At 33.4% G+C, this 13,662-nt stretch overlaps 1 protein-coding gene across 2 annotated transcripts in view; it reads left to right on the top strand.

The window, feature by feature from the left end:
* Window positions 1–13,055, top strand: part of LOC136977537 (WD repeat-containing protein 17-like) — a 116,217-nt gene extending 103,162 nt beyond the window's left edge. For both annotated transcript variants that reach the window (XM_067273032.1, XM_067273031.1), the window contains exons 24-27: window positions 863–964; window positions 1,081–1,182; window positions 4,762–4,915; window positions 12,822–13,055. In XM_067273032.1, the coding sequence (XP_067129133.1) occupies window positions 863–964; window positions 1,081–1,182; window positions 4,762–4,915; window positions 12,822–12,941 (478 nt within the window). In that variant the 3' untranslated portion in view covers window positions 12,942–13,055. The remainder of the gene's footprint in view (window positions 1–862; window positions 965–1,080; window positions 1,183–4,761; window positions 4,916–12,821) is intronic.
* Window positions 13,056–13,662: the final 607 nt, after the last annotated feature.

Genomic DNA, 13,662 nt, shown 5'->3' with positions numbered 1-13,662 from the left:
TTCAAAAATTCAAATTCAAGAAATTAATCACCCACCTTACATTATAGCACTGAACTGGCTGAAGAAATTGTTATTTGCTTTCAAAATTGCAATCAAATTTGCAGAGAAAAAATTCAAGATGAAAGAATGGCACAGTTTGAAGAGAAGGATTTGGTCTATTTTTATATGGGTTTAGAACTGTCAATAGTGTTGTAAGGAATGTATTGACATAAAAAGTAAATTGTTTTTTAGTATAGGTTCTTTATATTTTTCTCCAGTACATTAGGATCAGGCTGGAAACTTTTGGATGTTAATACATATGCACTGTAATACTTTTTAGCTTTACATAAGTAATCAGTACATAAGAAGATGAGTTAGATAAAGACTGACTGTAGACGTAGTTTAACTCTTCTATACAAATGAAAAACAAATTAGTGCTTTATACAATAAAACTTTATATCTGAAAAATGTTTATTAAAAATCCTCATCCTTCAAGAAACCATACAAAATCAATAATTTATTTTCTATGTGCATATATTAAAATGATAATTTTATTTTATACCCACTAGATATTTTATGAGATATAAAAATCTTTCTGATATATTCTACTCTATATGAGCATGTGCTAACTAATTTTTAGAATAAAAAAAAATAGTGATGTATTTTAATGCCTATCTAAGTGTTTGTTGTGATAATGAAAATCATATTAGTAGAATTATTATCATTAATTATAAAATTTATTTATCATATACGATATAATGTACCAAAGTTTCTAAAATTTATAGAAACTTTATTACCTAGGATTTAAATTGAATTTTGTTTTAAATCATTTTATGTTAATTGTAAATCATTGGAAATAAAACAGTTTTTCTTCTGTTTCTAGACATTGCTCTGAATTACTTTTATATTCATCATATATTGGTGGCATTATGGCAATGTGTCATGGATATTATCCAATTGTTGGATCTCTTATATCAGTTGCAATGTGAGTACATGAAAAAGTTTTCAGCAAATACATAAGAATTGCAAGTTATACAGTAAATAACACTGCATGTTTTTTATATTTTATTCTTTAATGAAATAACAAAATAATTTTTTCAGAGAATTATTAGACAAAGTTCAGTTATCCAATTTACCATTCGATAAAGAGCTTTTGGTTTCAGAATTGGCAGTATGGAAGTTACACAGATCTGAACTCAAAAAGTATGAATTTTAAAATTACCTAGATTATTATATGTAAAAATAATTTATTGTAATTTGTAATTTAGCGTAATTGTTTTGAAAAATTGTAACTATAACTTCATAATATGAATAACAATAATTTGAATATCACAATGTCTTTCTATGACAGTTTGAACTTTACAGGATAGCACTAAAAAAATTAGCCCATTCATAGCATAGCAGAAACAGAAAATAATACAGTAATAAACACAGCAGTTAACTGCTGGTATCACCATCATAGATGGTGTTGAAAGTGACATCTGTCACATTTATACATAGCTGCATACATCAAATCATGTTTAGGAACACCTGGCATAACATAATGACATCAATTGTATGGCTGATAATGTCCCTCAGTTCCTGCATTGTACCATATTTTACAGACTATAAGATGCACCTTAATTTTTAAGCAATTTTTTTTAAAAAATATCTATAAGATGCACCTGAATTTTGGAGGCAATTTTTCGAAGAAAAAAGTGTGTCTTATAGTCTGTAAAATATGGTATATGTTATCTTGCACAATACAGGACACCAATATTCACTCAATTGATACAGTTTGCTCACTCCATGCAATGCACTAGCACCAGAGATTCAAATTAGACCAAGACTACTTTTTTCTGTGCTGTCTTGTAGCACCTTTGAAGATAAATTTTAGACTAATTTTTTAATAAAGGCTTGGAACTGTGATTCTGTTTCAAGAAATTGTTAATAATATTCTATATGTTGAAAAATATAGAAAAAGTAATTATTAATTTGGTTACTTTTTATTGTCATTATATTATTCTGCTAAAAAGTTTTTGGCAGACTTAGTTTTGATATTAATTAAGTTAATGAACTAGCTGAAAATTGTAAATAACATTAAATTCTTGAATATTTATTTTTCATGTTTAATCAGTTATAAATTAATTTCTTAATACAGTGGTACTTCGATACTTGAACAATTCAGTATATTAAGGGGAGGAATCACTTTCAGTAGTCGACAGTTTGCTTAGCACTCAGCTGAACAAACACAACCTGCTAAAATGCTTTCAATAAGAAACATTTTTAGTTACTCATTTTTGTCATAAATTAATTTTGTCATCCATAAAAAATAACTAAAGTTAAAATAAAAGTAAGCTGAAGCTCTAGAGTTGGAATAGTTGCAAAACATAATGCATACAAAACCCAATCATCATGTGAAAAAACAAACTGGATCAAGTATAAGTTTGTATGAAGAAGATAAACCAAGTTGATGTATTGTTGAAACAAAACATTTCATGTCTGTGACACATAAAAATTGACAAATAACTTGTGAACTTGTGATCTTAAACAATTTTTCTTTGTTGACAGCTTGAGTGCCCCATACATTGTGTGAAAGTTCAAATTCACTGTAACTAAAAATAACAATAAAACATTTTATCGCACTTTTCCCACAGATTCAGAAATGAATCACAAGGAACTAAATTCCAAATTGTGGTGGTTGGCAAAAAAGGAGTAACGTGACCAACGATATAAAAAGGGGAACAGAGAGAGGGAAAGGGGAGAGTTCCTGTTACACAGTGTCTGTCCCGAAAAAAGATCACCCTGGAGACAAATACCAAGCATCGCCCCGCCACTATTCCAAACCACCGAACACCAAGGACATCTTCGCTCGACAACTAGGTATGAATTCCCAATCTTTGTGAACTCTCTCTCAGGGACCCCCCCCCCCTGTATTAGGTAAAGCGATGTATCTCTCAATTGTATTTGATAATCCAGGTTCTTAATAAATTTTTGTCTGTTATTCCATCGATGTCAATTATTTGAATATTGTCGCCGCTTTATCATCGGACCCACTCGCATAATGCATAACTCCAGCAAAACTGCCATCCTTGACTGTGGGCAGGTCTCATCAACCTGTTAACTGGAAAAAGGAGGTACAATCACATCCTACCTCCCGGTACCCACAATTGTATATCCTTTATTTCAAAATTTCCTGAAGAGAATTTTTAACACCATATTTGACATGTTTGAAGTTTGTAATGTGTATGGAGAAGATATATTACAAACATGTTTTTACTGTTTAGATGAGTTATATTCTTTCTGAAACTCATGCATGTCAGGTATATTATGCTTTTTTTCTGGAGACATTGGCTTATTTTTAACTTTTTATTTCACATTTTGTTTCAGTAAATCAAGTCAGTGTTGCTAAAGGACAGAGCAATTGTGAAACAAACATCACAAACAATTAAAGTTGAGAAATTGTTGTTGATTTGGATCAATGAAAAACAGTTAATAGTATCAGAAACACTATCACCAACTATTTGAACAAAGATAAAACAACTGCATTCTGATCTCTTGAAAAATATGCCTGGAAAAAATGGCAATATAGACAGTGAAGTGTTTAAAGCTAGTCACGGATGGTTTGAGAAATTTGGGAGGCTGCCAGTTCTGACAAAGATGCTGCCAAGAAATATGTCAGTGAGTTTAGGGACATAAGAAATGCATCAAGGTTTGGTTTACTTTTCCACATTATCAAAATATCATCCACATATTTAGTATATAATAAAATCTGGTTGGAATAGTCCAGAAGCACTGTATTCTCAAGTTTTCTTATAACCTTCTCATATAAAATCCCAGATGGGCACACTCCTATCTGCAGGTTTTTTTGGACTCTGCCAAACACCTTAAGTCTACTCTAGAATTGGTACATCTCATATGACACACACCATTTTTCGGATTTAATGATGATACCTGTAGGATGCCTATTGTGGAAGATACTGTCTCTCTCAGCAAGTCCATGGATTTGGAGACAGTGACAATGATGATAATGTAGAGGAGGACAAAACAGAGCTCATCAAGAAAGAACTGCAGGACCTACAAAAGGAGCAGCAACAAATGCTAGCTGAGGAAATATCTTCAGAGAAGGGAAGGTAGATGTCTCTACTGCTCTTATAAAACAAATTGTGCAAAATGGAGGGAACTGTGTCATAAACTTACTGAATGACAATGATATGTCTCACTTCAGAAACATATTAAAACACATACTAAAAACCTATCTAATGAAATTTGCTTTTGTGTGAGAGAGACCCAGTATGTCTCAGAAGAAATTACAAGAAGACTGAAAAGTGATAGAATCCCAAAAACATAGATACCTGCTATTTTCATGAAAAGGATTTCATCTTGCAAACAATAACATCTCTCTTCCTCTTCACTTTCCTCACCACCTTTCACATATGCCATCAACTCTCTAAAGTTACAAGTAAAGCAAGAATAAATCTGCACTTTATTTCATCTATTTATTGTGTTTAGTTTTTTTTAGGTTTTCTATGTGTGTTCTTTGCTAGACTTAATGAAAATATTTTAACAAGTTTATATGTATTTTTGGAGATCTGGAAAGGAATCTATTTTATATGATTCCTTATGGGAAAAGCTTGTTCAGTATCTGAACAGATTGGCACTCAAACAGCCTTCTGGATGAATTAAGTTCAAGTACTGGGATACCACTATACTTATTCTATTTTCTTAAATTTTTAATATGTTTTACAGATTTGAATTTTAAAAAAATAATTAATGAAGTGTATTACTTATTTGTTTATTTAGTTATTGTCCTGAAAAACCAGATGTATATAATAATCTAATGTGCAGGATAAATGAAAAAAAAATTTTGGATGTTGGTGTAACTAAAGTAACAGGCTCTCATCTACCTCGTCATTCAGACCAGCACAAGTGTTATCTCACAAAACAGCCACTTCAGGTATAATATATTGTTAGAGTTCTAAACTATTCATTTGAAAACTTGTAAATATCAGGGAATTTTTTAAGCATTTTAAATATATTTTGAGCAAATATCAATTATAAGTAAGTTTTAATGTAATTATAATTAAACACTACACATGAAATCAATATCCAGCAAGAACTACAAAAATCTAGATTTTTGTAGTTCTTGCTGGTCTTGTAGCTCTTGGTGGTTCTTGGATTGATTTCATGTGTAGTGCTTAATTATTATTCAAACAGGTGTTCCAATAATAGTCTATAATATAGATGATTAACATATGCACATTTGGAACATGCAAAAACAGCTGGGGGTCACTTTAAAAAATTTGTGTTTTTGGATGAAACAGCTGCTTTGCAGTTTGTAAACACTTTTTTTGTATAAATCAAATGTTTACTTGGTAATGACAAAATTCTAGCTGATGTTATTGGCTATTTTCAATATTATAATTTTTGAAAAAGTTTACAAATGAAATTTTCATTGAATGAACTGTAAAAGTGTCCTCTTTCATTGTCCCTTTGAACACCATCAGGAAATAACAATGAAAGAGGACACTTTTACAGTTCGTCCAATGAAGATTTCATTTGTAAACTTTTTCAAAGTTTATACTTATGACAAAAATTATAATTTAATAAAAAAGTTTTTAGTTGCGACATGTTCTCTAGTCTAAAAAATTTTACAAATATTTTGTTCTTTGTTGAAACTATCTTGAATTTTGACTTCTGCTTTAAATCAGCTGTTGCATTATCAGTGCTGAAGTTGCTAAATTGTTTTTTAACGAAGTCATTTTTAGTGCCTTTACCCAGAATCATACAAATTTGAATCAGATTTTAGATCATGCTTCAACAGCAGCAAGCATGTAATTTATTAATGACATGAAATCAATTTCATATAAATTCCCTAATACAATAATTTTTGCTCATTTATATACAAATTCAGTTCATATAACATTTTCACAATGCCACTACGAACAGTCTCCTTCATAGCTTTAAATCATTTCTAGTGGTCATAGACGAAGCTATATATGCTAGTCATTCCTGCTTCTTCACTACGTTTCTGAAGCTCTGCACGTAACATTACAACAAATGTTTTCAATTCCAGTATTTTTCCAAAGCTGATTCCAATTCCAGTATTTTCCCAAAATGGGCTGAAATCAAGCTCATACCTAAAGCCCAAACAAGAACTAGTGTAACAGTGAAGGACTTTCGCCCTATAACCCTACTACCAATTTTTGGAAAAATCCTTGATGCCTTAATATGTAAAAGACTGGAATTTAAAGTGAAAAAGACCAATTTTCTCCACACCAACCAGCACGGATTCCGTAAAAACAAGAGTACGATTATGGCACTACACCAAATGATCGAGGTGATAAGGAGCACAAAACGAAACGACAGACATACAGTGGCAGTATCGATCGATTTTCAAGGGGCATTCGACCACGCGTGGTGGCCGGCTATCCTCTCAGCACTAAAAGACACAAATTGCCCTAAAAACATCTACGAGGTCTATAAGAGTTTTCTTATGGAAAGAAAGGCAAGCATAATGCTCGGCTCCAAAGTCATTATGAGAAATATAGACAGAGGGTGCCCACAGGGCTCTAGGTCTGGGCCAATACTGTGGCTTGCACAATATAATGATATTTTCAAACTCCAAGAAAACTCCTTAGTGGACACTACTATAGATATATTAGGATTTGTTGACGATACGATGATACTGATGTCACACAAAAACCAAGAAGTCTTACAGAATCAGATGAACAAACTTCTAAAAATCGTAAACTTGTGGGCAGAAAAGAAAAAACTGATAATCAACCCAGCTAAATGCGCAAGTATACTTTTCCCACGGCATCACCCTCTTAAAAAGAAACCAGCAATTGAACTGCCTGGGCGATTAAACATAACTCAGACATCAAATACTTAGGTCTGAAGATTGACAAGACTTTAACATGGAAATCACACATCAGCCACATCCACAACAAGGCAGTTACGATGGCTCACTCCCTACACTGCATCGCCCGGAACATGTGGGGAATAAATTCTAAGACTAGCCAGACAATCTATAAATGTGCAATTGAACCGGCCATTACTTATGGGGCGGAGATCTGGGGAGAAGCCGCCAACAAGCAAAACATTAAGAAACGCCTTAACTCTATCCAACAAACGAGTTTAATATTGATAGCTAAAGCATACAGAACAAGCCCAACGAACGCATTGCAAGTAATTTCAAACATTCTACCACTAGACCTAAAACTTTTAAAATTATATTGGAAATACCAACTTTTAGGTCAAAGGGCAAACAGCATTCAAACTCCCATTGTCCCTGCTTCTATGGAGGAACTTATAAAAGACATCCAGAACTACGGCCTGGACGCACAGCAAAAGGCTAACATAATTCACCCTGCTGAACCAAACCCGAAAATTACCGAGGCACCAGCAATAAATGACAAAACGAACAATGTGTTTATTGACGGGTCGAAATCTGCCGAGGGAGTTGGGTGTGCATTAGTTGTTAATAACACTTCCAGAAAATCAATTTACCAGGCCTGTTTCAAGCTAGGAATGCAATGCTCAAACAACCAAGCCGAAAGTTTGGCTATTTTGAAGGCGTTGCAATATATCAGAGACAAGCCGATGTTCAGAAATAAGACAATACGTATCAAACCATTGAATTCCAAAATGCCTATAACTTAAAAATTATAAATATATTCTTTAATGGTGTGTTTCATATTGTTATTAAAACTTAAAATAGTGTGATGTCGATATGACGTTGAATTCGAATTCTGGATAGAAAGAGGTGTGAGGAATGATAACTGGATGTGGCCGACGATGACACAAAGTTTCTTTATTGTTGAACCCTTTTATTTAGAAATAATTGAAAGGTTTGCAAGATTACTTTTAACGAATATCTAGATAAGAAGCAGTTTTAAAGTGTAGAGCAGAGTTTTTATTATAGAGCAGCCTATATATTTTGGAGCTTTATGCCTTCCGTTCGGACAATCAAGAATTTTAACTACCAGTGATAGTAAAACGGCCCTAGCCCAAATCAGGAAACTACGCACAAAGTTAACAATAGTTCAAGAAATTATCAACCTTCTGATGCTACTTAGAGGAAAAGGGATAAAAATCCTCTTAAACTGGGTCAAAGGGCATTCTGGGATAACCGGAAACGAACGAGCCGACCTACTTGCAAAAAAGGCGGCTAAGGCAGACATACCCATCTCTCTCAACACCCTTCCATCGAGCCTGGTCAAGTCCCAACTAGACAACATCATGACTCAACTCTGGCAACAGAGGTGGGAAGCAGAAAAAACAGGCAGACTTGCCTTCAAATTTTTTCCAAGCATTCAGGACAAGAGGCACATGTCTTTTTACCATCCAAACTTCCATTACCACCGTTACAGGGTATGGGAACTTCAAGGCATACCTGAAGTGTTTCCTGAACAAAAGGAATAGGAAATGTCCTTGTGCCCTAGCTGACGATCAAGATGTGCAGCATATCATCTTTTTGTGCACTAAATACAAACACGAAAGACGAATTTTAGCGAGCACTCTGTATGACCATGGTTTTCACTGGCCATGCCAGTTGAAAGTCTTTTTCACCAGTCAAAAGACCCTACAGGCTCTTGAAACTTTCATCAGAGCAACGGACATTCTAAAGTATAACAGCTAGGCGGTACATACACATTTGCTTTGGCCCCATAGCAAGACAGCTGTTGGGGGCCTCTTCTCATATACTGGTGTATTGTACACACGCTTTTTTTTTGTTACCTCCAAAGCCATGGAGGCCTTGTCTTGTGTACACACACAACTGTATTAATTTGTTTCGTTTTATTTTATTATGTTACCTCCTAAGCCATGGAGGGCTTTGTCTGTTTTCCCCCCAAGGGGCTGTTCATACGCGTTTTGTGTGTTGAGCACCAAGGCAAGTTAGCCGTTATGGGGCTCCTAATGCCTCAAGTTGTAGAGGCAGTCATTCTATACACAACTATATGTTTGTAATTTGTATTCATTGATGTTATACAATTGGTTCTCGAGTGGCATATTGTAGTCTCATATTTCACACTTTCCTGTCATTCTTTTCTTCATTCTTCTAACTTCTATAACTCTTCATATTTCTCTTTCCAAGGCTATACCTATTGGTGGAGGCCTTCTAATCCTTTGGTAAATGTAAATGCACGTAACGTTGGATACTTTGTCTCATGTTAGCCACCAGAACCATGCCCTTAACTTGTAATAAGTCCTCCAAAACCCATCATGGTACCATTTCATAATGCTGTTTTGAGTATCTTTCGAGGCAATCAACCGACTATTCTTGTGTTTGTTAATTTGGTGGACTGGCATAGGTTTCACACAGGGACACAATCTGGAGATGGCATCTGCATCTATTAATTCCTTTCCAGTGCAATGGTTAATTTTCATATCATAGGTGTGTAGAAAGACTTGCCACCAACCTAACCTTCCTTTCAGTTCTTTTAATCCCATTAAAAAGGTAAGTGCTTAGTGATCGGTATGCACAGTGAATTTCCTTCCCTCCAGGAAACTGAAAATATTTAATCACCTTGATCACAGCTAAGCACTCCTTTTCAGTTGTGCTGATGTAAAAGTATATGATTGGTTCTATAACTCATAGTTGCCTTCCCCGAATTTCATTGGAGTCCTACTGATATAATATAGAGCTGCATCAGAACAAACTCAAAGTTCAGCTTTCAATCAGGAGTTTGATTCAAAGAATTACATAGAATCCTATATTACAATCTTTGATATGCTTGTTCACATTCTTTCGTCCACTCGAAGGGAACGTCTTTCTGTTTAAGTCAATCTGAAGGTCAAACAATACCGGCATAATTCGGAATAAAGGCACGGAAGTGTCCAGTCAGTCCCGTGAAGATCATGGGGCTGAGGCATATTAAGAACTTTTTCAATCAACTGTTATAAAACCTAGATAAATCAGAATTTAATGTAAATAAAATCAAATTCTTGAGAAGAGTTATAGACGGTTACAGCAAATTTATGGCAACAAAGTTTTCATTGTATAATCTCTCTAATACTTGATAAGTGAGCTCCACATTACTTTTCATTATCAGCCCCTATGCTTATATTGCCGATATAATTCCAGACTTTTTCATTTTCCAAGAGATCCCCGTACCTTATTCATAACTTTTTGAAATAATGCTGGAGAATCTTTCCAACCTTGAGGCAAACGAGTATACAGATAATGCCCAAATGGAGTGACAAAAGCCGTATACTTTTTAGTCTCCTCACTAATTCCAATCTGCCAAAATCCATCCTTTAAGTCTAATTTTGTAAAATGTTTACATCCTCCAAATCCATTGATGTTATCATCTAGTTAAAGAAAGGGATAAGGATTCAGTCACTTTGTTGATTTTCATATAGTTATGAGCCAATCTATAATCACCATTCCCTTTGGGAAGAACAACACAAAGAGATGTTGTATCTTCTATTATGCCTTGTGCTAACAGAGCTTTTATTTTGGTCCTTAACCACTGATATTTGTCACGAGACAACCGATACAAAGGTGTTTAAATGTAAATCCTATCGGTTATTTTGAAATTAACAGTGAATTTAGGGGGTCGTGTATAATCGGGTTAATTAATGCCCAGAAAATGCCGCAAAACGTCGTCTTTTTGTAAAATAACTGTCTGTTTTAACTAATAAACTTCCTGCTTAGCAAAATTCCAGCAGATATTTAGTTTTCCCATTGTATGAATCCCTAGCAAAAGATCATAGAAGCTATTATCATTAAGGAAATGGACTATGTGATGGGTTTGGTCTCTAAACTTTATAGTGGCCAAAACACTTTTATATACAGTAAGTGCTCCATTCAATGATTTTAGGACTGTATGTATCTGATGGGATTTTCATCTGCATTTATCTACCAGTTTAGGACTAATTAGGTTAACTGTGAATCCTGGATCTAGAAAAACCAAACAATGCACATTATTCACTTCCATTGAGAAAATTTGGGGATCATTGGATCATTGTTTAGTCACAGATCATAATTTTGTCAGGGAAGATGCAAAAAACAAGTAAGGGAGAGTTTACCGATTCCTCTATTTCCCAGATTCTCATCCAAATAGTTACTACTGAAAGGGGCACCTTTATCAATTTCATTCACGGAGGCAAAACTTCAGTTATCACGAATATTATCATCTCTACTTTCGATTTCAGTGATGATTTTTTGGTAGGTACCAATTTGCTCAATCCGACACACAAGTCTTCTTTGTCATTTAAATTTAGTTATAGAAGAAAAGCTTGCATATCCACCAGTAGTCCACATATTACCATGGTTATAAAGCTTTGTATCCAACTTGCATATCCTGATATTGAGGAACACTGTTGTTTTTCAAAATAATATTCTAATAGTGAACCACTACAATATTCCCACACACCCATTAATATGGACAGTTGGATCCAATTCTGTCTGAACACACTAAGAAATAATTCCTCTCAATTATCACTGACCCTATCTAATACACGAGAAAAGTACCATTTCATGGCAGTTCCTTCCAAATAATTTCAAAGGTTACAGATCTTTTGTTGATCTGTAATCCAATTGTGAGATGCACACACATATTCGTATGAAATTATCCAAATACTCACTTCCTCAGATTTTCCATCATATTTTTTTTATGTTGATGTATCATGAGATGAGTTTAGTGACATTTTTCCAATGGTTTGCTGAAAAGAGTTCATAATCTTCAATGCCTCAGCTTGTAGGTTCATGTATATCTTTTGCAACTCAACCATTTGTGCCAACACATCCGACTTCGGGTCAGACGAACTGTCCGAAGCTGCCGGTCATATTAAAGTTTTATTAAAATAGAGCTTACCTTCTGTCTCCGATAATGAAATAGATAGTGTCCAATAATTCATCATCCGGATAGCAGTTTGAAAAACTGACAAAGATGATTTTCGATTCCTTGAAATTCTTGGTTGACTTCCCCTTCCATTGTTGATGTCGGGATATAATGTAGGAGTCTTCAATCTTCTGAACCAAGAATTTGAAAAGCATGATTCTACTTCAAGACTATGTAAATACAGCTGTGAACTGAAATCCTGTCAACCGTGCCAATTTGTAATATCACAAATGTTAAGAATACAATAATTGAACTAAAAAGAAAGGTGATCACAAGCACAGTGAATTTTACGTCCATTCCACACATGTCCAAGGTGAAAGATGGATCTTTCTCTCCTCTATCCCCTGGTCAAGCTATCCCTTCTCCTTCGTGACCCCTCAGTTCTCCGAATTCTTGACACAAGTCCAGTTTCTCTGCTATTTTTGGATGATAGTTCATTGTCTACAATCTCATTAAGCAGGACCAAAGTCTACATCATCTTAGGGGATGACTTCAACAGAACAGCCAGGATAAGGCTCATCTTCACTCTTAAATATTCTGTATTTCCTGACTGAGTTATATGAAAATGCATCTTTCTCAATATTTGTATCATATCTGCATAAATGTCCTTAGGCTTAGCCTCTTCTCCTGGGGATATTTTATCAGCTTCCTTTATCACATATTAAGCTGTTCTGTTTACGTCAGAAGCCTGTAACACACAAAGAAAAAAGATTGGATGGTTGCATGCCAATGTATATTCCTTAAACATTTTGAATGTATGTATACAAAACAAATTTTTATAATTATTCCTTCTGACCAACTATTCAAATATAATAATTTATTGAAAAACATGATATTAGCTGTCTTTATTCAAAATCATAAAGTATAAATTATTCAACAATAAAATATTTACAACAATATCCTCATAAAATTTTATGAGGATACTTTGTATATTTTGTAATCATAATTCATATAAATTCTGTAAACAAGTTTGTTGATATGTTTGTTTCAAATGTTATTTTTTATTTTTAGGGACCAGTATTTTTCTTAGAAAAAGGTAAATTGGCCATTTCTCTAAATGATGCAATTATGTGGGCCAAAGTCAATCCCTTTTCACCTCTAAACGACGGACAAAGAATTATACCATTTTAGTGCATAAACATCCTATTTAGACAACAAAAAATCTGAAATTAGTTTAAGAAGAAAATCATAGTATTTTATTATAAGATTTTATATGCTAAAACATGTATAGTTAATTTATAAATTAACATTCATATTTAATGTACCGTATTAAATCAACTTATTTTGGGCATAAAAATAAATCAAATATTATCTGTTACATTGTTTAAATGAGAGTATTTTAATAGAATATAACTTCAAAAATCAGTATAATTTGTTATATTATTATGTTTTAAAATTTAAAATAAAATTATAGCTATATTCCAAATTTAATTCTATATATGAAATGATAATGCAATCCAGAAATACTTGTGTAAAAAAATTTTAGCAAATGCAATTAAATAATTTCATATTACAATTTTCACTATCATAATATTGAAAGTGTATATTATACACTAGAGCTTGTGATCTGCCATGTCAAAGTTTTTTTTTATATAAACAAAGTACAAAATAATAATTATTTAATAATACTATATTATAATAAAAATAACAGTACAAAATATTTAAAAATATATAATGGGTAAAAATGCAATCACAAACACTTTCATAAAATATATGATTATTTCATGGACATAATTGCATGGTATCTTACCTGCTTGCATTTGTTGAAAATTTGGTATTAAAGCATTATCACAGGTACTGTAAAAATTACAGCTGAAAAATAAACCACATATGAGACACGTGAAGATAAGGT

Source organism: Centruroides vittatus, unplaced genomic scaffold, assembly GCF_030686945.1.
Source record: "Centruroides vittatus isolate TY-2023 unplaced genomic scaffold, ASM3068694v2 contig_460, whole genome shotgun sequence".
Classification (NCBI taxonomy): domain Eukaryota; kingdom Metazoa; phylum Arthropoda; class Arachnida; order Scorpiones; family Buthidae; genus Centruroides; species Centruroides vittatus.
Note: the sequence above shows the minus strand (reverse complement) of the source record. Positions and strands in the feature narration are given on the sequence as shown.